Source organism: Fusarium graminearum, chromosome 4 (genome assembly GCF_000240135.3).
Source record: "Fusarium graminearum PH-1 chromosome 4, whole genome shotgun sequence".
Lineage (NCBI taxonomy): Eukaryota > Fungi > Ascomycota > Sordariomycetes > Hypocreales > Nectriaceae > Fusarium > Fusarium graminearum.
The window spans coordinates 7,157,298-7,183,892 of NC_026477.1; the positions used below are offsets into that span (position 1 = coordinate 7,157,298).

The following is a 26,595-nucleotide window of genomic DNA, read 5'->3' on the forward strand; positions in this document are numbered from 1 at the left end:
GGCAGACAGAATGGACCTCTTTTTCTGCTTCGAATCATGTCACACAAGACACTAACACTGATGTGATAACGTCGGGGCTGAAGCCATAGCCCCGGAGGACAGTTGGAGTCGTCACTATCAACGTCTTTTTAGCTTTTTTTTTTGACTCAACTCGGCAACTGTCAAACTGAAAAATTGAGTAAAAAACGTTGATCAATTGCCTCAAAAGTGCCGTGACGAGTCTTGTAAGGAATGTGTATTTGGTTTAAGGTTGAGGCTTACACCGACCGGTCCGGGCTAACGAACGGGGCCTCTCCGTGGTGTACTAAATGGCCACCAATATTGATAAGATACTATGTACATAGAAACACACAGACCGCATTACTCGCGTCTGAAAGGAAGTCATTTCCCGTTGCAAATCCTCCTTTAATATTCGTACATGAGAATAACCCCTTTCTTTCTTTCTCTCTCTTTGCTGTAAAGTCGTATAGTGTAATAAAGCGCGAATGTGATGAAGTTCGTATCGAATAGCCATGTCGGCTGGGGCGGCTAAGCCAAAAGAGCAAAGCAACGCAAAGTAAAGCAAAAGCAAAGGGCACCAGATCTTGATAAGACTCTAGTTAGCGCTGTTGTGTCGATCCTGACTTCCTCGGCGTAGTTTGAGTCCACTGAATATTACGCGGCTCATTGAATGTCTTCGCCCCCCCTGAGGAGAAGAAGCAATTTGTGTGACGAGCTCGTCAACGCGATCCATGGCGTCGATGAAAATATGGAAATCAGCGTCATCTTCGTAGCAGAGATTTTCATCTCGAAGCGACATGTACTCAATCTCGTGGGTGCTCAGAGTACTTTCATTTGATACTGTTGAAGATGTTCTTCTGTTCTTGAAAAGGCTGTTGCTGTCTTGGTGGCTGATAAGGCTAGACATGGTTGATGAGGGAATAAATTGGTGACAGATGTCGCTTCTGAATGAGTTTGTGGTACAATTGACAATATCAGATGTATAAAATAACAAATACTTCAATGTAGAAAGTATAGAGTATTGATTGATAGTGGGAACAGAGAAGATGAAATTGGAAAAGGAGGAGGATCCAGGTTTATATGTATATGAGCTGTACTAGTTCCATAGACCCATTGTATGTGGAGGGGTATACCCGAATCTATTGAAAGCTGGCGCCGCCAACAATATGATGAGAGCTGACATGTTGTACTTCCATCAAGACGTAATGGCAAATCAGTCGTTGATCGTCATATTCGCTTCCAAACGTAGTACCAATCATTTTTTTTTCGCCCGCACAGGTACGTGACGGATTTCCCGGACTGCCGGACCACATATATAACGCCATCTAAAGTTGCATTCCTCGGCATTGTCAGCCAGCATGGTGTGCAACACCCGTCAGCACACCTTGTGAAATATGTGTGTACTAAGTTAGCGTTCTGTTGCGTATCCGAGTTGGGCACTATGTACAGGAACAGATAGATGACGACGGCACCACGGACGGATGGTCGGATGCTAAAACGAAGTAATATTTCTAACAAATGACATCTTTCTTATACAGCTTGGAGTGAAATCTTTTATTTCTTCTCCTCCTCCTTCTTCTCCTCTGGCTTGGGTGTTGGCAGCTTGAATGACTCGGGCGTGCGGTCCTGTCCAGCTCCAACAGGCTCCCAGGCGCTGGAACCACCCTCAAAGTTACGGAAAGCCTGGGTGAGCTCCAGAGGCTCCGTGACGATACGCTTCTTCTCCTCGTCGTATCGGATCTCGGTGTAACCCGTCAAGGGGAAATCCTTGCGCAGAGGGTGACCCTCGAAACCGTAATCAGTCATGATTCGTCGGAGATCGGGGTGACCAGCAAAGAAGACACCGTAAAGGTCGTACACCTCTCGCTCGTACCAGTTGGCGCCGTCAAAAAGTCCAGTGATACTGGGAACAGGAGAGGCCTCGTCGGCGTATGTCTTGACACGGATTCGGGAGTTGTGGCGGACCGAAAGAAGGTTGTAGACAATTTCGAAACGGTTCTCGCGCGTGGGGTAATCGGCAGCAGTAATTGTGCTGACCTGGGTGAACTCGGCAGCGGTGTTGTCTATCAGGTTTTTAGTAAACTTTCGACAGTCAATTGACTTTGTACTAACACTTCAGGAAGCTGAAGACAGGGTAGACACCCGAAGGAGAAATGTAAATGGTGAGTTCATCCTTCCAGACGGAGAATTGCTGGACGTATTTGGGAAGGCAGCCCATCACCCAGGCACCGTATCGGTGCATGTTGTCAGACTTGCTCTGGTACTTGTCGGCAGGGTTGACGATAGGAGCCTTCAGTGTGCCGATGTGGTCGCGGGGGGCCTTTCGCAGGTTGGGGCTTTCCTTGGGCATTGCGACATATTGACGAGCCGTGTTGGACAAGCAGCGGATTGCTTGATCGTTGCGGAGCTGGACGGAGGGCTTCGCGGGTCGGAGAGCTGAGGCCAAAGCCCTGCTTCGAGAAATGCTGGTCGCCATGGCCGATTATGTGACGATTCGAGGCCAATTGACGATGGAGGAGGTCGTCAAGACGAAATACCTTATGGTGTTTGTAATGATGCTGCGAGCATTGGCTCGAGAATCTTAGCGGCAGAACAGTGGATGAGAATTACCGTTGTTCAGCCGGAGATAATTGTGTACCTCTCTTTGCACCCCACCTACAACTGACAAGAGGTACTCGCCTATTAGAACTCTGTTTGGTTCAGCTTCGATGACGGCGATTGCTTACACGTGACCTCAGCCACATACTAGCCCATAGCAGGACTAGCCTGGTTTCCCATCTTTCACTTTCCCGCAGCCTTGGATGCATACCAAACACTGTTCCTCTCCTTGTACTCACATTGCCGCTTCTGCCCATCATATTTTGAACTTTCCATTTACTACCACCTTTCAAACTAATCACACGACATCACCATGGCGCCCCAAGATTCATTCATAGATGACGAGGAGGACACCTGGTACGCCTCACCGCCCGCCCGCCTGGGGACTGCTGCCCGCAGCGCACTGCTCCTTGGGTAATGTTAGGTACTCGAAGCTGACATCTTGACAGCCCCCTCTGCATCGAAGAGTTTGATCTCTCAGATCGAAACTTCCGACCATGTCCTTGCGGCTACCAGGTGCGACCATCATGCCACCCCGTCAGCTACAGCTGACCTTACGGCCACGTTTGACTAACTCTGGAGTTGCAGGTCTGCCAGTTTTGCTTTAACAACATAAAGAATAACATGAACGGCCTATGCCCCGCCTGTCGACGACCTTATGACGAGAAGACGATACAGTGGAAAGTTGTCACAACAGAAGAGTATGATGCACACCCTCTTGCTACGCCGCTGTGCTAACAAACGCCTCCAGAGTTGCCGAGTTCCGTGCCAACATCCAGAAGAACCAAAAGAAGCGGGCTACTGATCAACGCCAGAAAGAGCTGCAGAAACGAGAAGCAGAGAAAGAGAACCGCAAGAATCTCATCGGCGTACGAGTTGTCCAAAAGAATCTGGTCTATATTACAGGCCTCGCTCCGACCGTGCGGGAAGACGAGCTACTCAAGACACTGCGAAAGCCCGAGTTCTTTGGCCAGTACGGTAACATCCAAAAGATTTCGATTAGCAACAGAAAGAGTTCGGATGGCCAGCACCAGTCACTAGGCATCTACGTCACCTTTGAATATCCCGAAGAAGCGACACGTTGCATCCAAGCTGTGCACGGGTCACAGAACGGCGACCGAGTCCTCAAAGCCCAACACGGTACGACGAAATACTGCTCAGCCTGGCTTAAGAATGAAAAGTGCAGCAACCCCGGTTGTATGTTCTTACATGAACAGGGTGACGAGGAGGACAGCTATTCCCGGCAAGACCTGTCATCGATGAACAGTATCGCTTCCCAACGACCCCTCCCTGCAGGTGGATCACGATCTGCTTCTCGGCAACAAGGTCCTCATCCCACCCCGCCACCCGTCGTATCTCATCCTATGACACGCTCCATTAGTAAGGAGGGGTCTGAGAGCGGCGTTGACGGATCAGCATTACCTTCCTCAGCCAATTGGGCACGCAATCCACAGCGGAGCCGTAGGGGCAGCCTCGCTACTAGTGGTGCCGCGTCGAGCCCTGCCATCTCGTCAGCTCAGCCTGTAACTGCTGAACCGGTTCCGGAAGAAGCAGTCGAGGATGAAGAAGAAGAGGACGAAGAAGAGGAGGATGAGGAAGAAGAGGAAGAGGAGCCTCAACCAGAGGAACCGGAGGCGGGACCTTCTACGTCACGCGCGATGGAACCCGAATCTCCTGCACCAGCCAGGAACGTCGCCGAGAGCGGGCTGAGGGAGATTCTCAGGACGTTGGGTAACTGTCCCTGGCCTGTTTTCTCTACCGCTGGGGCAGACCAGTACCCGCCATTGTTTGATCCTCGCGGAGGTGAAAAGCGCAGAGCTATGCGAGAAGAGGAGGATTCACGTCTTGGTGGTGAACAGGAAGAGCGTCCCGAGCCCCGCGAACCATCTGAAGGGGAGCCCGAAACCGGCGGTAGTCTTGCTCTGGGAGGTGAACCGGAGGATCGTGACGCCCCCAACGACAACAGAGGCTTCGACCGCCGAGGCAGCACCCAGCCTCCTATTCAACGACTCTCCACTGATGGCCTCTTTGGACCTGCACTCACCGGAGCCTCGCCCTTTGGTCAGAGCTCGGGCAACCCTGGCTCGCGGTCTATGACACCGCAGCAATTGTTTCTTCGATCTCAGAGTGGCTTCGGTGACGCCCCGCCCGGCATTTCTAACCAAAGCAATGCTTTCCAGAACCAGAACCAAGGTCAGGGACAAGGACAAGGGCACAACCGTCAGTCGTCCCGATTCAGCTTCGCCAATGACAACGCCAGCTCCACAAGCAACGTCAAGGTTTCTACCAACCCGCGCATCATGGCTCAGCAATCCTCCATGATGCCCAATACCTTCCAATCTCAAGGCAACAACCAGTTCTACGGTGCCTCCATGCCTGGACCTCCTCCTGGTCTCAAGTCGACCGGCACCCCTCCCAACATGTTTGGTCAGTTCGGCGGACAGGGCTTCGGTGCGCCAAAGGACAACTCGAATGAGCTTCTTCAGAGTTTAATCGGCCGCAGTCGGGCTGGCAACAACCAGTCCCACGATGCGGGAAAGCGTGAGTTTATGATTTCTTCTTTTTCAAACCAGTACCCACCATCCTCTACCTCCACCCCAGCTCCTGCTCCCGGGCTCCTGCCTTCGCTGTATGGCGGTACACCTAGTGCATACCAAGACATGAGCTCCAAGCAGAAGAAGAAGGGAAAGAAGCACAGACATGCTAACACTTCCTCTTCAGGGGGGAGTGGCCTAGTAGATCTTGCAGACCCGAGTATCCTGCAGGTGCGAATGCAGCAGCACCAGTCTCAAGGCAGCGGCGGTGTCGGACAGGGCTTGTTTGGTGGCCAGAGTCAAGGTGGGTACAATCACAACAATATGATGTATAACAACAATTATGGACGGTGGTAGTTATGATATCTACTGGAGTTTCAGACTGGGAGGCTTGATGCTTGGCGACCTCCCGTCATGACTTATTTTTTCTTTATGCACAAAAGGGGGGCGTTCTTCGGAAATCGGGTCAAGGCCAGAAAAAAGTGCCTATTATCTTCTTCAGGGGGACACGAGTTACAAGCGCATTTTGGTTCAGCACATATTCGCGAGATCAACGCAGCTCAGGGAGGTCAGCTTTGCATCAGGCGTCATTTTTCTTTTTAGGAAAACGGAGGGAGACATGAGAATATCTCAAGTCTTTCCAATCCGACTTTTGCCAGTCCTTGAGCGACTGTATGGGGGTTCACGTCAGGCAAGCCATCATCGTCTTCCACAAGCCCTCTATGTATGTTAACAATGTCGAATCTATCCGCCCAGGTTTGGCGGTAATATTGGTCAGAAATAGCAATACCCCTATTCTCTCCAAGTCGCCTTTTCTCCTCGTCCCCCTGCGGAAGACGATGGTGCTCGCCGTAGCATGACCCTGTCCCCAAAATCTTGTATATAAATGGGGTGGTGGTGTTTTCGTAGTGTAGCCGTGCTTTGCTTTTGTTGCATTTACATCAAGTGACTGAGTCTATGCTAACTATCGTTCAGATGATGAGCTCCCGTCCTTGGACGAGGCTACGAACTCTGTCGATGCGTTGGTTTCCGACGATCCAATCCTCCCTGCGACCACCCTTGAAGGACGCCAATCTGTGCCCCCGGGCTTGGGACTACCTCCTGGGCTTGCACCCATTTCGAGACCGCCGTCCACCACAGGCAATGCGAGATTGAGCAACGTTTTACCAGCGTTGCCCAAGATAACACCGCCTGGTCTGTCGCAAGGTGCTTCGACTCCAGACCAATCACCTAGAAGGCTAATGTCGGCAACCCCTGTCTCGGAAGCGAAGAAAACATCCAAGACTTTAGCAACTGAGAGTGGGCTTTCGAAAGAGATCACGAGCCAGCCGCAACCAAAGCAGACCAAGGGAATCAACTTGCAGGACGAGGAATTCCCGGCTCTGGATGCGCTCAAGAGCAAGAGCCGACCTGCTACGCCTACACCCAAGCCCACTCCAAAGGCCAAACGCAATGCAGAGAGAATTGTGGATAGAATGATGGCCAAGGCGGGGGCCAGTAAGCAGAGCAGCACAACAGAAGAACCAAAGGTTCAAGATGCCAAGGTTCAAGGTGCCAAAACTCAAGAGCTTAAGCCTCAGGAGACCAAGGTTCCAGAGTCAAAGCCTATGCCATTCACTCTGCCCACTGAGAAGAAACCATTTTCTCTCAAAACTCAGATTGAGGAGAGTTCCACGCCCACCCAATCTGCTACAGTGGATGGTCGAACTCCAATCTCTCTCAATACACAAGTCGAAAAGAATACTGCACCCAAAGCTGGCGAATCATCTGCAACGACTGAGAAGCCCAACACAGGAAACGCAGCTGCTTTCCCCCCACTACCTGCACCTTCATCAGCCGCGACCTCGTCTCCTGTCACACGAACAGGACCGAAGACACTACGTGTCGTTGCCACCCCCAAAACAGAGGCTCCCCCTGCATCACCCGCCTTAACTACGGCATCCGTTGCTCTACCAGGATCGCGAGGCGTGTCTGCTAGTTACAGACCAGATACACCTGCTAGTAGCGAGGCAGTTAGTGACAACGCATCGGTCGTATCTAACTCTGTAACACACTCTCGTGCGAGCTCCCCACCTCCCAGTAGGATTGGATCTGCTGCAGTACGAGCCACAACAAAGAGCCAGCAACGCAAGGCACGCAAGGACGTCTTGAAGCAGGAAACCAAGATGATTGCCGAAGCGCCTAAAGTTGAGGCAGAAGTCCACGCTCCGATTATTGGACGAAAGAAGAAACAGAAGAAGGAAAAGCCTGTCAAGGCGCCGCAGTCTGGTGCATCCACCCCCGCTGCTCCAGAGCCTGTCAAGGCCGAACCAACCCCCGAGCCTCCCCAGCCAGAGTCCGCCAGGGAACCTGAGCAAGAGCCAGAAGAGAAGCCTGCTAAGAGCAGGACGGCTCAAAAGAAGGCCGCAAAGTCCAAGGGCAAAGCAAAAGAGGTCGAGCCTGAGCCTGCTGCTCAACCCCCCTCTCCCGCCAAGGAAGCCACCCCTGAAGCTCAGGAGACCACAGACAAGCCGGAGCCTAACCCCGCGTCGGTCTTTAATGAGATCAAGAACGCTCTTTGGACTTCTAGCGTGAACAAACTGCAACTTTTCAATCCTATTGCCAGTGGTTCATCGCGCACTGATTACAGCTCCGCCCATAGCAACGCTAATAAGGCTGAGCATTGTAAGGACTGCTCCTGTAAATGTGGCGAAATTCAGGATGATGATCTTGCGGCATTGCGGGCGGGCAAACCTGTCCGCAAACAATTCCACCTCGATGGTAGTCGCATGCTCATTACTCCCAATGGTGACTGCATCCGCGGCCTTAATGCGGAAGAAGAAGATGCTTTTCTTGAGCTGCAAGCTGCCATTGCAAACACAGCAGAGAACCCTGGAGCGTTCATTGCCCCCAGACATCAGCCTGGAAGTGGAGCGTTCTCTTTGATTAAGGGCAGAGCCGTCCCCAATGGACGTCCCAACATCTTCCCCACAACTTCTCAACTCCAATCTCAAGACCCTATCGGAAAACTTCAGAGAGAGGATGCACTGAGCTATATCAATCAATATGTGCTTCCCCGCTTGAACCTGGGAGCTACTAACATGGGATTCCCTAAGGGTGCATCGCCAACTAAAGATGCGGCTGCTGCAAGTCTTAACTCCCTCGCCCCCTACTTCTATGGCCCCGATGCCGCTGCTGGAGTGGGCATCTACAGCCCCCCTGATGGAGCGCGAGCCATGCAGGATTTCAGCTCAGCTGGTATGTCGGGCGAGGAGCGTGGAAAGAACTTTGGAATGGGCGTTGGCGGCATGCCCTTGATGAGCGTGGAGGATGCTGAGGGTGCGCTGGGCACTGCTCGACGAGAGACAGAGAAGTTGGAGAAGGGATTGAACCAAGTCATCCGCCGCAACCGACGAATTGTTTTTGGAGGTAGCAACTAAGGCAGTCATGAACGTTACTTCACGTAACGACAGGGCAGAGTTGAGCCTTGTTTGCCCTTTGGGTTTGTATGATAATATTTACGAAAAGGAGCGCGCCAGTGTACTGAACCAGAAGGCGGCAGCTTTGTACAACGAAGCGATAGCATCAATGTTAGAGAACAAAAACTACGAATGTATGAAAGAGAATTAAGAGAATTGTAAAGTGACTGGCTACTTTTCTTCTGATTAGTGACGTTTGTAGCTACCGATAAATCGATTTGATATACATGGAATGAACGAATCAAGATAAATCATCTGGATATTGAACCTGGTTTAGGTCTCTTACCAGAAACCTGAGCCTTCTCTAGATTTACAACAGGAGGGTCTATATGAATCAAAAACTTAAAATATCGAATCCATATTTTTCTTAATAACTGACTTTCCCAACAAAAACACGTAGGCTGTCTAACACAACAGCGGCTGAACTCTATGAGTGGGATAGAAGCATCTTTTGAGTTGTACGTAGGTATCAAACATGTTCCTCCCGATGTTTCTTCCGCGAGGCATCATATGATGACCGCCGCCGGTCTGCACCAAGTGCTCTCCTTGCATCACTAGTGACCTGCTTCCTCCCCTCAGACGACAAAGACTCACGAAGTCTCTCCATCAACCTATCAAGAATCCACTCAGTTTCTTCCTGACTCCCCATGAGCGGACTGCGATTTCCCACCCAGGACCAAGCCGTAACATGTTCTGAGTCTGTTTTCTCACCGGAACCTTTTTCAGGAGAGTCATCGACGTCTTTATTATGGTGGCGTTTATGTTGGTGGTTCTTGGGTTTTGGTTGTGCTTTTAGATGCGTGTCGGCACGGCTTTCGTCTTCGCCGATGAGTTTCAGATACCATGCCCATTCTTCAAAGGAGTATTTGTGCGGCTTTTGGGATTTGAGATGGGCGGTGAGAGCCTGGATTTCGGAGATGAGGAGGAAGTGGAAGTCGGATCCGGTTGGTAGATCCTCGTGGGCGTCTCGTAGACGTGATAGTGAACGTCGGACTCGAGTGGTAAAGGTAGAGTTATGTCGACTGTGGTCTGGTCGTTCGCTGTATGGACCGTCATCTCCATTTCTAAGATTTTGAGACCTCCCGCGCGAATCCTTCGGGTCAGATCCTTGTTCCGTGTCGATAAAAGCTGCGGCAGCATCACCGCTAGAATCTTGAGCCTCGGGCATCTTCTTCATATGTGAAGTTGGCGCTGGCTCAGTATAATCGGGAAACGCATATCCAAACGTACACCTGTGAAGAATGTACTTGAGATCATCCGAGAAACTGCCCTCCTCCCCAGGAAGAATAGTGACGTTTCCAAGTCGCAGTGTTCCATCACGTATAAGCTTGACAACCGTGTCTCCGGCGTTGGATATGAGAACAGTCATGGTAGGCAATGCAAGTAAAGACCAAAAGACAAAGAAGGACTTGCCGGCGTTAGAAGCAGGAGTCACGTCGCCGTATCCGATGGTGGTGAGAGAGACAAAACAAAAGTAGAAACCGTCAAAGTAATCCCAGCCTTGGTAGTTTTCTTCACACTTGACAAAGATGTAGGCGCCTAGAAGCCAGAGGATAAGCCAGGAGCCTGTGGATATAGCCATGGCCATCCAACGGCGGCGAGAGGATGCCTGGGCTTGGATCTTACGCATAAGCTCGAATTCCGCTTTTCGACGCTCAAATTCTGTAGCAGGAAGTTGCATATTTGAATCTGTGCGCTGGGGCGTCATGGAACGTTGTGAATCGCGGATAGGTTCGAGCATTTCGTCTTCGCCTTTCTTGGTCATTGTGCGGACCAGACGTCTACGTTTCTTCTCCTCCATTCTGGCATCAACCTGGCGTTTGCCTCTCTCAAGAACAAGACTGCGGATGGAACCGACGACCAAACCTAGACTGATGACGCCTACCAAGGCGTAGGGCATCATGAGAGCTCGTCCGAGGTTAGTCTCTGCTCTGAAGTCGCCGAAACCGACAGTAAATAGTGTCACGTCTGCCCAGTAGACGGCATCGAGGTAGTTCCAGCCTTCTATGTTTGAGAATACAAGGGCACCGAGGAGCAGGTAGAACAGAAACATGATGGTCTGTAGCATGAGGGTTCGCTGGCTGGGCGTGAGGTTAAAGTCCTTGTTATAATGGCCTGTCCAGGCACCATAGAACGTCACTAGCATGAGCGAAGCATCAACGAAGTAGAGAATGGCAGCCCACATGCCGTAGTAAAAGGCCTGCGACCAGATGAGTTCATCAGATGGATACTTGAACCCTTCGTACATGGGACCAGCAGCTGTAGCGAGGAGAGCGATGAGCAGGATGGCAGAGATGTACCAGCCGATTATGGTGATGGGCTGAGCGATTGTGAAACGAACACGGCGCGTCATGTTTAACAGGAGAAACATGTTTGAGACGACAGCCATGGCAAGCTGGATAGCGTTGATGACAGTGAGCCAGATGGGATCAGCGACAAAGGGTGCTGTCTTGACTTCTTGGCCGTGAGGTCGATGCTGTCGCCATGGTCGGACGAGAGCGCATATACTGAAGGCCGAGGCAACGGGACCGAGTGTACCGGCGATCATAGGGAATGCCGATGAGGCAAACCACCAGCGGCTGGGCAGGTTAGAGATATGAGAGTGTGAGTTGATAGGGAGATGTTACTTTGGGGAGAGATGAGCTTTGTCATTTTCTATACGTTTGTCATGAGAGATGGACTCTTCGATAACCTCTGTCTCCTCCTGAATATTCTCTCCAAGATTGCCGTCGTCCATTAGGAGTTGTCAAAGGAAGACGCAAAAGAACGGGGGGCATTTCCTGGTGTTGTGATGTTTCTCAAAGGAACATATAAATAATAGTGTCGACTGATATGTCGTACAACACCATAAAGATCCCCAGTAAATAAAGTAGATGAGAATCCTTGGCATGGGGAAAAGAAGACATGATAGCGCATCACGTTGTGCATGACGTCTAAAATAAAAACCACTAAAACCAAAGAGAACAAAATCACGAGCTAGGCCAAGTTTCCTAGATATCTAGGGGCCTGTCAGAGACGAGCAGGGTCATTCGTCTGGTGGAAAACAGGGAGCGGCTATAGCGGCTTTTTGGATCTAGGAAGAGACGGCAAGTTACGATGGTGCTATCTTTTTAGTTAGTGACTCTTTGTCTTTGTCTCTGTGCATTTATTCGACCTGCTATATCCACGTCTTATTCCCGTGTCACAGCTCATGAATCTGGTCTGACCAATGATGTGACTGGACCAAGAAATGCTCAGTTCCACTCCAATCTACCTTTCTCTTGCAATCATCAATCTTGTCTTGTCAACTCTTTCAACGTCTCGACTATAGCCACTCATTTATTCGCCTCCACTCTTTACTCAATTGAAGCTTGCTGAGTCGTTATCCGTCCAACGACCAGCCCCGGCCTTGTACCTATTTTGTTGAACGGCAGCTCAACCTTGCGCGCGTCATATAGCCTGTCCTTCAAGGATCATGTAAGTCATGCATATATCGTCAGTTACATTAATAACTAATAGACACTCAGCTTCTCACCGACACGTGACATCGTGTCTCTTGTGCATAAGTAATGCGGTAGCAGCATGAAAGGATGTCTTCCCGTTCACGCCCTTCGTCGCCTTGGTCATAGACGACTCATCGACTATCTGCCCAAACGCTCCCAAAGGCTATACAGCTTTCAGAGTCATGAGCGTATTAGTGTGCGATGCGGCTCAGCTGGCTTTGTGAACATTGAGTAAGCCCAAAACAACTCCGTCAAAACACAACAGACCCATTACTGACCTTGTCAAAACAGCCTCATAGATGTTTCTGAACAGCCCAACTCTCCCCTCTTTATTTACTTACCCCCTTCCTCTCCAAACGACAGCCAGCTCGCTTCAATACCAAAGTTCCTTCAGGGGAAGCCGCTCGCTACTATTAACTACCGATGGAATTTCCGTGATCGTGAAAACACCCATCATGTCTGGCCAACGCCCATTCACGACACCTATTTCGCCTACAGGTGGCTGATAGAAAACCTCGCTCCAGAAGGCGACAAAAAGCGCGACATCTACGTCTATGGATCTCACCTAGGAGCAAGCCTCGCCACATCTCTGGCAATTACGGAATCACAACCAGACGTGCCCTTTGCGGTGCGAGGCATAGTGTCGTACAACGGCATCTACAACTGGACCATGTTCTTTCCCGACCATCCAGTGAACAAATTCGGACCATACGCCAAAAACCCAAAAGCCTTCCACAGGCCTCGGGAGGGGACGCACATATACAACCTCCAACAAATTCTGCCGAAGCTCTTCGGGTCCACGGCGGACACGTTTGACGTGTTTGCCAGCCCAGCCCTCTTTTTCCACAACCCAGGACTCAATATACCCGCGTCTTACCACTTGACCGAAGAGCAGAGCACCGCCCTCGAGCTCAAGAACAACCCAGAGGCGGAGGCTCCCCTCGAGACACCTCGCAGGGGACGACTGGTTTTCCCACCCCGCAAGTCGCCGCTCAAGCTCCCCGAGACGCTGCTGCTGTACGACCTGCTCCCCAGGCCGCCGCTAGCCAACTGGCCAGCCCAACCAGGATTCGTGAGGCAGTGGGGCAACAGCCTCGAGGCGCAGGCCAAAGAGCTGGCGGAGGAGATGCACTCCAGTATCGAGAAGATTGAGCTCAAGGAGCAGGGCCTGTGGGATGATGATATTCCCTTTTGGGAGAACGAGCAGGGTAGAAGAGTCAAGGTCAAACGAGTTGGGGCGGAGAGTGCGACGATGGAGATGAGTGAGACTGGGGAGCAGATGGTAGAAGAATGGTTGGCGGAGAGAATATCGCCAAAAGATACCTAGGTATCCTTTGTGATTGTAACTGTATTATATCGTGTAAAACATATTTGTATCATAGAGTCTTGATAAATCATCCATTGTCGATAACAAGTTTGGGCTGATATCTTGTGTGGCACAGCACAAGACTAAAGTAGACTGAACATGAGAAAGCTTAACTTGGCCAGTGGAGTCGCCCTCCCTTGTTTGGTTGTATCGTATATCGAGTCTAGAACGAACGGCTGAAGTACGATGTCAGCCTAAACCATATCACGACATGTTGTTACGAGTCTCGATATCCAACAGAGTACAGTGAACGTTAAACACTGTGACGACGGAACTCAAAGATAAAGTCATTAAATAAATGAGAAAAGTAGTCTATTAACAGTAACTGAAAAGGATCCAATTCCAAACCTGTCACTGAGAGCTCAGCTGTGGTTCACCTTGACCGAGATGAGAAGTGGGCCAGCGGCTAAACATGCACGTTGTCGTCAGTTTAGCAGGGCACTTGCACTATTAATGTTAGCGGACAAGGGGGATGCAACTTGTCACAAGACCCCTTGATTCTTGGTTATCGTCAGTATTACTCATTCCTTGTCAATTTCTTTATTATTCCACAAGATACAGAGTAGAAGGTACTGAAAGAAGGAGATGATCAAGGACGAAACACACTCTCATAAAATAAGGCAATCAAATAGGGGTGCCCGGGTTATTTATCCGCAACTTACAGCCCTTACAAGCCACTGTAGGGATACTGTTGCACTGGGGATCCACAAACCGCCCACCCCTAGTTTCCCTGGAAAATGCTTGTTTTTCAGTGGCCGTCTCAGATTCTTGATCCCTGGACAAGGATGCTTCAGTTGAGATTGGACTGCTTCTCCTCAATGTCACCCACTCCCTCTCTTTACGGTACATTACTAACAGACGAACCGATCATGGCTGGCCTGTTTCATCTCCCGTTTTTCTACCGTTATCTTTATCCTTAAACCTTTCTTTCTCCGTCATCCTCCTTCTGACAAGACACAACCCCCATCACCAAGCTTCATCTGGTATGTCTTTCTTCCTTAGAGAGCTCACTCTTGGTTTCTACTCCTCAGTCCCTTTCACACTTCAAATAAAGCTACTATTATAGCTTCCGCAACACAAAGAGACAGAGCGCAAGCTGACCATACCTCACCAGACTTTCTCATCCATATCAGTCATCATGCCTGGAATTCGTAAGTTCCAGACACCCAACTTCTACACTACATCTCTAACCAAACCCTCCTCACAGCTCTGCACGCCCTTGACAACTTCAAGGCCAAGCTCAAGGCTGCCTTCAAGAAGAAGGAGAACAAGCAAGAAGCCAAACCCGCCGAGCAGAAACCCACCGAGACCACGCCCGCAGACGCTACACCTGCCACTACAGAGCCTACCAAGACCGAGGCCGCTCCTCCTGCGCCAGCCAGTACGTTGACCTACCACAACACACAAACTTCGTTCGGCACTAACATACATGCTCTACAGCTGCGCCCGCACCAGCTGCCCCTGCGGCCGAACCTGCCAAGCCCGAGACAGAGGTCAAGCCTGAAGCTCCTGCGCCTACTACCGAGCCCGCAAAGACAGAGGAGGCTGCTCCTGGTATGTTACGAGATGAATAAACTTTACGAGCTTGAAACTAATCTTTATAGCTCCTGCTACTGAACCCGCCAAGCCCGAGGCAGCTCCGGCCACCGAACTTCCCGCTCCCGTTCCCGAGCCTGCCAAGACGGAACCCGCCCCGGCTGTTGAACTGCCAGCTGCTCCGGCCGCTCCAACTGCCCCCGTTGTCGAGCTACCTGCTGCCCCAGCTGCCGCTCCCGCTCCCGCTGACACCACTCCTGCTGCTCCTACAGCCCCTACTGAGCTCCCTGCTGAGGCTCCTAAGGAAGAGGAGAAGAAGGATACCCCTGCTGCTCCCGCTCCTGCCCCTGTTGCCTCTGCTTAAGCGAAAGACGAATGCTTCCTTCTAGAAGATTGCCTATTTCAAAGAAAGATGATGCCTTGTGATTTAAGTAGATTGCGCGTTCGTGTTTTTAGTTGTTGCCGTTGAGGCGTGTTTGTTTCAGTTACTTTGACATGGCAGGTTCACCCTGGCCGTGTGTGTCACCTTTTCTCCTAGCAGTTGGCTGGATACCCAGAGAGAAAAGTGTTGCGATGCTCTGTTTCAAATCTATACCCGCTTTTCATATCTAATGCAGAAAGACTATCTATATCATGCTCTTCATAATCCCGTGACACGCGTCTAGTATATTTGCTCGAAATGACTAATGCGCCTCGTTCTCAAGAATCTCTAGCCCATGGCGCTTTCGTGACAGTGATTTGTGCGTCTGTAGATCCTGTACCAGATGTGTTTCTGGGTGGCCTTGCAAGTGACCCTGAGTTGGGACCTGGTGGTGGCATACGTGAGTAGGGAATGCCAGGGCCTGATGGTGGCATTCTTGTAGCTTGGGCCCAAGGTGCGGATGTTCCAGGTCCCGACGGTGTTGGTGCGGCCATTGCTGGTTGATTTACCATATGAACGCTCTGAGTAGGTGTTGTCGCATCTGGGTCAACGTCCCAAGAGAACAATGACCCGAATGGAAAGTGCTGGACAACAGGAAACTTGGACAACACTTCAGCGTTGAACATCTTGATCATGCCCTTGTTGATCTTGCCCCAACCGTCGCGAATGCCCGAGATGTCGAACAGGATCGGACTATGCTCCCAGAATGGGCCCTTCTTCACGTCGTTGATAAAGCCAATGGCTGAGAAATACATGTTGACTTGGCGCTGATCCTCCACCACCACCGCCTTGGTAACATCGCTGGGCTTGGGGGCACCCTTTACAGATCCTTCTAAAGGCATTGGTTCGTTCTCGTTGATCGGTCGTGTAAGTTGTGCAGAGCCAAAGATGTATGGCATGAAGGAATGGTCGTCGAGGCCCCAGACGCCATGAGAGCCGGCAGGTTCGAGGGTATAGGTTAGAATAAGTTTCCTCACAACGTTGAGGTAGCTAAGAAGGTCAGTGGTATACTTTTGATCTGTAAACAGGCAACATACGGTTCAATAATCTTGAGAACAATCTCACGCTCGATCTCGCCTCCTTGTTCTCCATCCTTGAAGAAACCCAACTTCCATAGACAGCCAAGAAAAGCAACAAAGCTCAATTCATGTCCAGTTCCATAGTCTAGTCGCTGTACACTACCGAAGCCGCCGAGCAGGTAGAGAGAGACCTCCTCTTTCGCCTTGCCATCTCCAACTTTCAGTGTTTCACCTAGGAGCCCCTCGTCAAGCAGCTCACTCAAACGCTCCTCAAAGATAGCGTGCCACTTTCGAAAGCTAACATTTCCGAATCGTCGAGGACCTGGGTCTGGTGGCGCTTCATCGATAAAGCTTCCAATTTTTGCCAAAAGAGCTTGTAGGGTCTGGACAGACGGCGTCGTTGCTGGTTTCGAGTTGAGGGGAAAGGTGCGGGGGAGGGGCGACGAGGATTGGTTGCGAGGACATAAAGCGCGGTTGAGCTGGAGGATGAAAACGCCAATGTCGCGGTAGGCTAAGCTTGTGAGGAAACGAGCGACGTCGGAGCCTTCGTTGATGCGCTTCGAGGGTGTCGTAAACGCTGGCGGGGAGCTTCTGAGGTCCAGAATCTCAAGCGCATTGAGCTTTGGAGGGGTTGTGGACGTCATGTCAACGATGGTAAGACACCGCGGTCGCAATTATAAACCGGGGCTTTGAAGAGAGAACAGAATAGTTGATTTTGATCTGGTAGAATAAGTTGGGAAGATTGGATTTCGAGTGGATGTTGGTGTTTGGTTCAAGTTGGCAACGATTTAGTCAGCTGTTGGAGTGTGGTCTACCTTGTAAATCGGCCATCATGAGATTGGATGCGGATGATAATGAGCGGATCTGTACCATAGAGGGGCCCCTAAATTTAGGAAACTCTTATAAACTACCTATTTCCGAAATGCTTGCGCTAGTGATCTTCAAAAGAAATGAAGGTAAATCGAATATATGCAACGATGTCAAAATGTTTGCCTTTTGCTGTTATGAAGTCGTTATAGAGCTGTCGTCTCTTCGCCAAGTGCCCCACTTTCCGTAACACCGGTTTGTAGGTAACACGCGCCTGCCTACCCTGGTATGTAGCTCTCCTTTGTTCAGCTTCACAACTTTTACTTATACTCTTACCAGGTTGTTGAAAACTACACATCATTTGAGATTCTACTAGTAATTTGATCAAATTTGTCGCCTAATTACCGGCGTGCTGCTGCGGCACGTCAAATCTTACCCAACTGTCACATCAATAACAAAGGATCGACATGGCGCGGCTACGCTCCAAAGGTAGCACCTTTGGTTCTGCAATAGAGCCTGAAGCGATAGCGCGAACTCGAAGCAATGTTGCGATAAGACATTCACCAAGATCTGCAGTCCCTATGCCAAGTATTGAGGTAGAGAGTAGTCCACTTGTGAGAAAAACACGCCAACGATCGACCAAGTCGACAAGATCTCAAGCTCAACCCTCTTCGAGCAAAGGCCGAGTCACACGATCAATGACAGGAAATGAGCCACATTATGAGTTATCTCCGGCTCCTCCACGGAAACGTCGCTCTGATGTCAACGCAGCTCAGGAGCAGCTCCAAAAGCGCCAGCGCAGCACTAGTCATGAGTCTGCTGAACAAGAGGACGTGGCTCAGCCAGACCAGCAGAACGAGGCAGTAGATCAAGATGAGGAATCCATTCCCTCACTGGAATTTCTTGATGGTATCAATAAGAACATTGGCGCTAGTGTTGTGCTAAACAGACGGCCAAGTCTTCTATCCAACGCCAGTGTCGAGAACCCTGCTGAGAATGATGATGGCGGAGCACTCTCTCATATTGACACGTCACAAGAGATCGTACTCGAAGAAACAACAATCGCAGCCCCTGGAGGAAATCGCCAAAGCCAGAGTTTAGTTAGAGACTTGGACGAACTAGAGGCCATATTAGAACAGCATGAAGCAGTTCCAGAGGTACCTCAATCAGCACAACCAGTTCCTCAACCTAGTTCTCCGCAAAGTGAACCTCAACAATCAAGTCAACGAAAGACAAGACGACCGAAGGAAAATGCATCATATTATGAGCTCAATCAAGGTCCAGATTCACCAGGCCAATCCCCGCAGCCAACCTCATCGAGAAACTTTCATGTCGATGAGACTATATATGATGTGCCTGAGTCACCTCCAAGGCCATCAAACCAAACTACACTCGTTCAGAAATCACAGAAGGCGCCTATGTCAACAGGTGGAGGTAGTTCAAAGATGAAACAAAAGCAAAGAAGCAGCCAGTCTCATCAGCGAAGGAGCAACGTTTCTACCCAACATCAGGACGATGAACAGCAAAGAGAGCATTCCCAGGAAGAGAGTGAGGAATCTGGAGACGATGGTTCCCACTTCGGCGATAGCGAGCCTGAGATAAATCAACAGGATTCATTACCCGTAGTCGACGATTCCCTGCTACTTGATGCACCACCACCCGATTCACAGGAAGCAGGTTCCACCCCCACGACCCGTATAAAGCGTGTATACGTACAGAAGCTCGTGCACATAATGACACTCCGGGGCTGGATGGGGAAAAGATTCTGGAAAGATGACTTTCTAGACTACGCCGCAGACAAGTCTGATAAGCTGGCCCGCCAGCCAGATTACCCTGTTTCTTCAGTAAGAATTCTGGCCAAGCTGTTTGACCTCTACGAGTTGTGCAAGGAGATTCCTAAATCGCCACAAATTGATCAACTGACGTATTTGCGTGAACATGCGCCAGAGTTTAGTAATTTGGTCAGCAATCTTCGCCATACCATCGATTCGTCCACCTCAAACATCAATAACATTATGAAAGGTGGCGACCCAAGTCGAGTGGAAGTTGGCTACAGGTTTGTCATGAAGCTACAACAGCGGATCATTCCCATGTTGGTGCTGTTGCTGGACACGGCGTTCGAAGCTGGATGCGGAGCTTCCCTCGAAAATGGGGGAAAGGCCTCCCAACAAACTGGAGAGTTCACGGTATATCTGTTGGAACCGCTAGAACGAGCTGCAGGTTGGGCTCGCAGACTTTCACAGGCGGTAGAGGGGTGGTACGAGCTTCATCCTCCCAAGCGGGAAGAGGATCAAGCAGAAGAGGCACAGGCAAACCGCGCTGCATTTCGCTCTGCCGTGGCCACGCTCAAGTCAGAGTTGGGTAAAGCTAGAAGATACCTTGAAAAGCCCAGGCCAGCGCCTGAGGAGCTCATGCGAAAAGATGGAGACGTCCGAAGGGAGCGCGAGGCCAAGCAGCGGGAACGTCAAGAAAAACACACCCTCCAGATGCAGCGCTTCAGGGATTCGATTCAACGGATCAATTCTCATAGACGACCGGCTAAGAGGAGGCCTGTCCGACAAGAGCCTGTTCCGCGTCGACCAAGTCCACCGCGCTCTGCTCCATCTCAGCCGTTGTCAGAGCAGGAATACTACGAGCGACACGGATGGCATTATTGGGAAGATGACCAAATCTTAACCTTGATCAGGACTACAGCCCATCCCAACTATGAAAACTTTCAACAGATGCTCCCTGGTCGGAGCCCTGAAGAACTAAGAGAGCGATCAGGATATCTCAAGCTGGTCGTGCGTGATAAATATCAGCGCAGAGGGATTACGCCTCCCGGATTTTGCGTGGACGAAGACTGATATGCCGCTTTCGAGTCATGGACGATTGGAGTTGAGGTTATATGATATTATGATACCCGGAAAAGCTCAGTCGATACGTTTTATGCGACTCGAGCAGGAGTAAATATGTTTAGAATGATTCAAGCGTGTATTTACATAGCTGTCAATATATCTTGTTCCAGCCACTCAATATGTGACAGTGTATTGGGCACTATCGGCTCCGCGTTGCTTTGATGACATCAAATCGGATCGGAAAGAAGCCGGTTTTAATGACTGTTAGTCAAGTTGGTGTAGTGTTTCATGCTTCTTGCTGTGCGTGATAGCTGAGCTTCTACCAACTGCGCCATGCCACATCATTGAATCCCAATGAGTATGTAGCATCGCCTGTCTATCTGTCACATTTCCGTTTTAGTGACCAAAGCATTGGTAGAAATCGCCAGCGCATAGACACTCTTTGACAGTCTAGAGTAGTACGCTAATGCTTTAGACACCTTGGCTTGTTGCCAGCCCGAAGTTGATAGTCGTACTATCATTATTACCGTTAGGTTCTTGTTGTCAAGTCTCTGGAATTGGTTGAAGCGCCACATGTGATGTGATATCGTATGAAGGGTGACCATATACGCTTGCCCAAGGAAAGCAAAGCGTGGAATCAGCTCTAGGTCATTTGTGGTAAAAAGTCAACAGATCATTAGGGTTTTTTATTGTGTGTTTATTTACGCGTTTTATACGCGGTCTGGGGAGATTTGATAGATTCAAATTTCACCCTTTGTCTTGGCTTGGTTATATTAGGAGAAAGATGAGGCTTGCCTCCACTGTTAGGCGAAAGCTTTAGGTTTCTGAGAGATACATACCGTTCTAGGTATATTAGTATGTGTGGACTGACTGTATGTACGGATACCCAGGTGGTGCCTCGCATTGCATTGCCGTGCATTGCATATAGTGCTTTTTAGTTAGGCGAGGCGGGCCTTATGGGAACATGTGGTTCTGTTTCTAGAGAGAGACTCTTGTGAAGATGAGTTATTCTATCGTGATGACTATGTCTAATGTTTCTAATCCAAGACACTTGAAGAATGTCGGTAATATCCTCCCACTCGTAAACTACCCTGGATCTTGAGGCCAGTGCAGCGAAGCCACCCGTGCGTAGCCCCAAAATGGATACAAAAGACCCCTGACTGAAAGATGGACAGTGAGTGAAGAACCCCTGGAACGGTCGCTACAGGCCGGCCGGCCCATCAGGGCCCTAATGGAGGGAAGAAAGCAATGTTAGTGGCCGGTGGAAGCTCCACTCGATGAGAGAAATGGGAAGAATAGCTCTCAGGATAGGATCACAAGATGGGACATGGGGGACCCGACAGGATGACCGCCCCAGACCAGAGAGCTAACTCAGGTACGTATCCATTCGCAATCTAATATCCCCGGTCCCATCCCATCAACAAGAGAAGAGACAAGACAGCTCAGCTTTCTCTCTCTTCCCTTCTCCTAATTTCTTCTCCTTCCTCTCTCTCTCTCTCTTAGAAGCCAGCGGATATCGACAGTAAATAAAGAAGGTCTTTGTATTAGTCTTCTTTATCTGCTTTCATTGCAAGCTTTCTTCCTCACGTTCCTTATTTCTGCTAATTTTTTACCTTCCCCTCCCTAATCTACTCCTTGTTATCTTAAGTAACTGAGTAGCTTCCAGCAAAAAGCCTGGTTTTGCTGGATAAATAGGAGACCACCCCAAGGTAAGATTAACCCAATTCCTATTTCAGCTCATACCCGCATACCCTTGCCATAGCTTCGCAGCTCGTGCCGGTTTATGTTCTGTCATCTATTGATTGTTCTGGAATATCATCCGAGCTTCGTTGCTTGATAGCTGACTGGCAACTTTTTGTGCGACATTTGATAAACTCAATTCAAACTGTCCTGACTAACATCGTCACTCTCAGAGAATACTACTTTTAATACCAATTCAACTCCGCCGACATGTCTGAGACCGAGAGCTTCGACGTTGTCCAGCACGAGGAAGCTGTTGCTTCTCAGTCCGATGCTGCGGCTACCACCGAGCCTGAGCCTGAGCCCGAGAGCCCCAAGACAGCTGCGACTCCTTCGTCCCCCGAGTCACCAGTCAGGGAAAAGGCAAAGGAGAGCCCCGGAGCGAAGCCCACGCTCAAGCAGCCTGGTGCGCCTTCCACGACCGCTACCCGTCGACCTGGAGCTATTTCTTCGACCGCCAAGCCAACTACCTCCACCAGCACCACCCGTGCCCCAGGAGGTCTGGCCAAGCCTCCTACTCGTCCTGCTGCCTCGACCGTTCGCCGTCCCCCGACTGCGACATCCATGTCGAGCCACCGAAGCCGTCCCAGCATGAGCGCTAGCGAGGATGACAAGAAGTCGACCACTTCCTCTGTCGCATCCGCTCGGAGGACGAGCTCAATCATGTCCAGCCCCGCCAAGACCGCTGAGAGGCGAACCGTTGGAACTGCCGGTTCGACAACGGCTACCCGCAGACCTCCCTCTTCCGCGACTACTACTCCACGAACTGCTACAGCCAGCCGAACCGCAGCTACTCCTACCGCTTCCGCGACACGAACACCTGTTTCTCGAACAACGGCCGCGACCCCTACCGCTAACAAGCGACTTTCTACTTCTGGATCCCTAACCGCCGCTTCTCGAACCGCACCTCGACCTGCTCCTTCTGCGGAGGCTGCTAAGGAAATCGAGGCGCTCAAGGCAAAGCTTGCTGAGGGCGAAACCGAGATCGAGACCCTCAAGGCTGAGGTCAAGACCTCCGAGGAGAAGATTGCAGAGCTCACCCAGAAGATTGGCCAGGAGGCCACTCCCACCGATTCGGGCGACAAGCCTTCTCAGGACAACGATGAGGCAATTGCCAACCTCAAGTCTGAGCACGAGGCCTCGATTGCTGCTCTCGAGAGCCAGGTCACTGAGGCCAACGAGAAGCTCCAGGCTGCAGAGGGTGATCGTGAGCAGCTCCGAGCAGATCTCGATGCCGCCGTCAGCGCCATGGAAGCCAGTTCGACAGAGCTCGATTCTTTGAAGTCGCAGCTCGAGGCCGCCCAGGCTGAGAGCGAGGAGAAGCTTAGCTCCAGCCAAGAAGCACTCCAGAAGGCCATTGAAGAGCATGCTACCAAGATTGAGGAGCTCAAGACCTCCCTCGAAGCTGAGAAGGCCTCTGCCATCGAGGCTATTGAGGCCAAGAACAAGGAGAGCCTCGATAAGGACCAGCCTGATACTTCCGCCCACGAAACTGCTTTGGCTGAACTCAAGGCCAGCCACGAGGCCGCAACTGCTGAGCTCCAGAAGAAGATTGACGAGTTGACTTCTTCGCAGTCTGCTTTGGAGTCTGCCAACGATGACAAGGTCAAGTCTGAGCAGGAGGAGCAAAAGACCAAGATCTCCTCCCTCGAGGCCGAGGTTGCGGATTCCAAGGCCAAGCTCGAAGCTGCTGAGAATGCTGCCGAGACAGCCAAGTCTGAGATGGACTCTCTCAACAGCCAGATCACCCAGCTTCAGTCCAGCTTGTCCGAGAAGGAGTCCGAGCTCGAGAGCGCCAAGGCGGATCTTGTCAAAGCTCAGGAGGAGGCCGCGTCTCTGAAGGCTGCCGCCGAAGAGGCTCAGAAGTCTCTTGCCGAGAAGGAAGATGAGATTGCCAAGGTCAAGGAGATGCACGAGGAGCGCATGAAGAATATTTCTCAGGACTACGAGACCGAGATTGAGTCTCTTCGAGGCGACGCTTTCTTCAAGCGCAAGTACGAGGAGCTTGAGACCCAGCACAAGGAGCTCCAGGCTTCTTCTTCAGAAGCTACCGAGGGTCACAGCAACGCTCTTGAGGCCGCCAAGGCTGAGCACGCCGCCGCTGTTGCAGCCTTGGAGGAGAAGGAAGCTGAGTACCAGAAGAACCTTGATGCTCTCCGTGCCAGCCACGCTGAGGAACTCGAGGCCTCCAAGAACTCAGCTTCTGGAGACCATGATGCCCACATCGCCGAGATTGACGCCTTGAAGGAGAGCCATGCCAAGCAACTGGAGGTGCTCAAGTCTGAGGGTGCCAACACCCATGTTGAGGAGATTGAGTCGCTCAAGGCTGCCCATGCTAGCGTTTTGGAGGCTCTCAAGAAGGAGTATGAGGAGGATAAGGAGAAGCTTGTCTCTAGCCACCAGAGCGAACTGGCCTCTACCAAGGATGCTGGCGAGACCACACATGCTACCGAAATCGCCAGGCTCATGTCAGAGCTTGACAGTGCCAGAGAGTCTGGTGAGAGTGCTCATGCTGCTGAGCTCCAGTCTCTCAAGGCCCAACTCGAGGCTGAGAAGGAGGCAAGCGACAAGGAGCATGCTGAGGCCTTGGCCAAGGCTCAAGCCGGAATCGATGCCGCCAAGTCTGCTGGTGATGAGGCTCACGCTACTGAGATCGCCAACCTCAAGGCTGAACTCGAGGCTGCCAGAGATGCTGCTAAGCAGTCTTTGGAAGCTGAGTTGGAGGCTTTGAGGGCCGAGCTTGCAGAGAGCAAGAAGGCTGGTAGCAGCAACGACGAGGAGTTGGCTACCATCAAGGCTGAGCTTCAGACCGCCAAGGAGGAGCTCGAGAAGGCACGCGACTCCAACCAGCAAGCCATCGAGATGGCTCGCTTCGAGCTTGAGAAGGAGCATGCCAACGAGGTCGAGAAGCTCATTGCCTTCAACAGCGAGGTTATGGAACACATGAAGAAAGAGGGCACTGATGTCAAGAAGGAGCTCGAGGAGTTGACCAGTGCTCACACCAAGGCCATTGAGGATATGATGGCTGAGCACAGAAGCAACAACAGCCACTTGGAGGATAAGCTTGCCCAACAGGCTGCTTCCAACGCTGATCTCGAGACTGCTCTGAACACTGCCACAGAGGCTCTCGAGAGGGCCCAGCAGGATGTCGAGGAGCTTTCTCAGCAGCTTGCGCAGGAGAAGACCGAGCGATTCACTGCTCTTGCTGACCTGGAGGACGCGAGGAACGCCAAGCCCGACAGCGCCGAGGCTGATGCTCTCCGACGGGAGCTTGCCACAGCCAAGAAGTTCCACGAGGATGCTCTGGCCAGCGCTGATGCCGAGCTCAAGGCAACACAGAGCGAGCTTGAGGCTGCCAAGAGTAACCTGTCAACTCTGACAGGTGACCTCAACCTTGTCCAGAAGGATCTCGAGGCCTTCAAGGCTGAGGCCGATGCTAGCAAGAAGACAGCCAATGCCGACTACCAAGATCTTAACGACAGCATGACTACGCTTATTGAGGACGCCAACAACAGGGCCAAGGAGCTTCAGGCCAAGCTGGAGGATACTGTGGCCAAGGTTGAGGACAGTGAGAAGAAGATTGAGATTCTCGAGGCTCAGCTCAAGGTGAAGGATGCTGAGATTGCCGAGGCAAAGGTATGTTTTTGTGGTTGGATATTATCATTTGTATACTAACTCATATCAATAGGCCAACGCTGCTGTTGCCAAGCCAAAGGGTCTTTCAGCCAGTAGATTTGCGACGGAGGGCGACGACGCTGCTGCGAACGAAGAGGCGGCGGAAGGTGAGGAAATTGATGACCACTCCTCAGTAGCACTTGCTTCGGTGCGGAATGCCCCTGCATGATGCACTCTCCCAATCCTTTCTGCGTCATGCAACTTGTGATTAGTACAATGCTAACATGTGTGGTGTGTAGATAAGTAAGGCAAGGCTCACAGCTAAGCAAATGGATACCCTTGATAGGGAAATGAGGGATCGCAACTTGCAGTGAGTAGATACTAGACTGAGCTATGGATTCATTGTGCTGACGAATGCAGGTTGTTAAAGTCCATCACGGATGTCAAGTCACCAAAGCTGAGTGGTGAACATCACTACGAGCAGCAGCAATTCGACCAGCAGCAGTACAGTTAAAGGGGCACATGACATAGGATTTCCTTTTCGTTTTCTGTTGTGTGACTTTTCAACATTTTAGTTCTGTGTAATACCCGCGGCTTCCTGTAGAGCTGCAATTTTGCTTCTTGCTTTTTATCATCACATACAATATCATGGACAAGAGTTATAGGATATTGGGAGGGGGGTGTTTAGACTGTCCAACACTTGGCATGTAAGAGGAAAAGAGATGGTATGGAGTAGGATGTTGCCGATGTTTGGGAGAGTTACATATAATTATGTATGACATTGTCGAGAATTGACGATACCCTGGTTCAAAACGAGTTGTTAGGCTTGTGCTGTGATGATAACCAGATTGTTTCTTGTGATATCTCGTTGTATGGCATGTGGACGTGAGAGCGATAAGCATTGGACATGGCCACTTGGATAGTGCAAACCTTGTTCTTTAATGCAAAGAGTCAATCTATAGTGTCTAACCGCTTCGCTTTGACACTGCATGCATCTTGTCTTTAGCAATGGCCAATTGTGCCGAATAATTGACCCAAGAGCGGAGACTCCGACTCTCATGCATTTGGCTGAGACGGAATGACGTTGCGTATTATATGCAGGCCAGCTATCAACTTGTCCCCTCACAACAATTCTCTCATATATCTCACCATTTCACAAGATCAATTGCTCAGAGTCGTACA

The 26,595-nt window shown here is 50.8% G+C and overlaps 9 protein-coding genes across 9 annotated transcripts; 5 read left to right on the top strand and 4 right to left on the bottom strand.

Moving 5' to 3' along the window:
- Positions 1-224: 224 nt before the first annotated feature.
- FGSG_09235 (uncharacterized protein) lies at positions 225-1,001 on the bottom strand. The gene has a single exon (XM_011330238.1). The coding sequence runs from the start codon at positions 905-907 to the stop codon at positions 596-598; it is 312 nt and encodes a 103-aa protein (XP_011328540.1). The 5' UTR covers positions 908-1,001; the 3' UTR covers positions 225-595.
- Positions 1,002-1,486: 485 nt separating this feature from the next.
- FGSG_09234 (NADH dehydrogenase iron-sulfur protein 3) lies at positions 1,487-2,550 on the bottom strand. Its single transcript, XM_011330239.1, has 2 exons — positions 2,113-2,550; positions 1,487-2,063 (listed from the first exon to the last, which is right to left on the bottom strand). Exons 1-2 carry the CDS (start codon positions 2,348-2,350, stop codon positions 1,555-1,557), a joined length of 747 nt encoding a protein of 248 aa, XP_011328541.1. The 5' UTR covers positions 2,351-2,550; the 3' UTR covers positions 1,487-1,554.
- A 361-nt stretch (positions 2,551-2,911) lies between these two features.
- Positions 2,912-8,551, top strand: FGSG_09233 (uncharacterized protein; the record flags this gene model as incomplete). Its single annotated transcript, XM_011330240.1, has 7 exons — positions 2,912-2,955; positions 3,048-3,114; positions 3,217-3,299; positions 3,350-5,139; positions 5,200-5,436; positions 5,635-5,700; positions 6,108-8,551. 7 exons carry the CDS (start codon positions 2,912-2,914, stop codon positions 8,549-8,551), a joined length of 4,731 nt encoding a protein of 1,576 aa, XP_011328542.1.
- A 508-nt stretch (positions 8,552-9,059) lies between these two features.
- Positions 9,060-11,327, bottom strand: FGSG_09232 (uncharacterized protein; the record flags this gene model as incomplete). The annotated part of the gene is made up of 2 exons (XM_011330241.1): positions 9,060-11,169; positions 11,272-11,327. 2 exons carry the CDS (start codon positions 11,325-11,327, stop codon positions 9,060-9,062), a joined length of 2,166 nt encoding a protein of 721 aa, XP_011328543.1.
- Positions 11,328-11,923: 596 nt separating this feature from the next.
- On the top strand, positions 11,924-13,481 carry FGSG_09231 (uncharacterized protein). The gene is made up of 3 exons (XM_011330242.1): positions 11,924-12,046; positions 12,097-12,303; positions 12,364-13,481. Exons 2-3 carry the CDS (start codon positions 12,152-12,154, stop codon positions 13,397-13,399), a joined length of 1,188 nt encoding a protein of 395 aa, XP_011328544.1. The 5' UTR covers positions 11,924-12,046; positions 12,097-12,151; the 3' UTR covers positions 13,400-13,481.
- An 814-nt stretch (positions 13,482-14,295) lies between these two features.
- FGSG_09230 (uncharacterized protein) lies at positions 14,296-15,756 on the top strand. Its single transcript, XM_011330243.1, has 5 exons — positions 14,296-14,421; positions 14,553-14,589; positions 14,646-14,819; positions 14,879-14,992; positions 15,043-15,756. The coding sequence occupies exons 2-5, from the start codon at positions 14,577-14,579 to the stop codon at positions 15,336-15,338; spliced, it is 597 nt and encodes a 198-aa protein (XP_011328545.1). The 5' UTR covers positions 14,296-14,421; positions 14,553-14,576; the 3' UTR covers positions 15,339-15,756.
- Positions 15,674-17,058, bottom strand: FGSG_09229 (serine/threonine-protein phosphatase 2A activator 1; the record flags this gene model as incomplete). The annotated part of the gene is made up of 2 exons (XM_011330244.1): positions 15,674-16,385; positions 16,433-17,058. 2 exons carry the CDS (start codon positions 17,056-17,058, stop codon positions 15,674-15,676), a joined length of 1,338 nt encoding a protein of 445 aa, XP_011328546.1.
- A 2,178-nt stretch (positions 17,059-19,236) lies between these two features.
- FGSG_09228 (uncharacterized protein) lies at positions 19,237-20,067 on the top strand (the record flags this gene model as incomplete). The annotated part of the gene is made up of 1 exon (XM_011330245.1): positions 19,237-20,067. The coding sequence occupies one exon, from the start codon at positions 19,237-19,239 to the stop codon at positions 20,065-20,067; it is 831 nt and encodes a 276-aa protein (XP_011328547.1).
- Positions 20,068-22,008: 1,941 nt separating this feature from the next.
- On the top strand, positions 22,009-25,927 carry FGSG_09227 (uncharacterized protein; the record flags this gene model as incomplete). The annotated part of the gene is made up of 4 exons (XM_011330246.1): positions 22,009-25,434; positions 25,487-25,621; positions 25,713-25,783; positions 25,834-25,927. 4 exons carry the CDS (start codon positions 22,009-22,011, stop codon positions 25,925-25,927), a joined length of 3,726 nt encoding a protein of 1,241 aa, XP_011328548.1.
- Between the last annotated feature and the right edge of the window lie 668 nt (positions 25,928-26,595).

Coding starts and splice junctions, on each gene's coding strand:
- FGSG_09231 (XM_011330242.1), top strand. CDS start 12,152: ATGAAAGGATGTCTTCCCGTTCACGCCCTTCGTCGCCTTGGTCATAGA. Junction 12,304..12,363: donor GCTGGCTTTGTGAACATTGA/GTAAGCCCAAAA, acceptor TTGTCAAAACAG/CCTCATAGATGTTTCTGAAC.
- FGSG_09235 (XM_011330238.1), bottom strand. CDS start 907: ATGTCTAGCCTTATCAGCCACCAAGACAGCAACAGCCTTTTCAAGAAC.
- FGSG_09230 (XM_011330243.1), top strand. Junction 14,820..14,878: donor CGCTCCTCCTGCGCCAGCCA/GTACGTTGACCT, acceptor CATGCTCTACAG/CTGCGCCCGCACCAGCTGCC. Junction 14,993..15,042: donor GACAGAGGAGGCTGCTCCTG/GTATGTTACGAG, acceptor TAATCTTTATAG/CTCCTGCTACTGAACCCGCC.
- FGSG_09234 (XM_011330239.1), bottom strand. CDS start 2,350: ATGCCCAAGGAAAGCCCCAACCTGCGAAAGGCCCCCCGCGACCACATC. Junction 2,064..2,112: donor TGTCTTCAGCTTCCTGAAGT/GTTAGTACAAAG, acceptor AAAACCTGATAG/ACAACACCGCTGCCGAGTTC.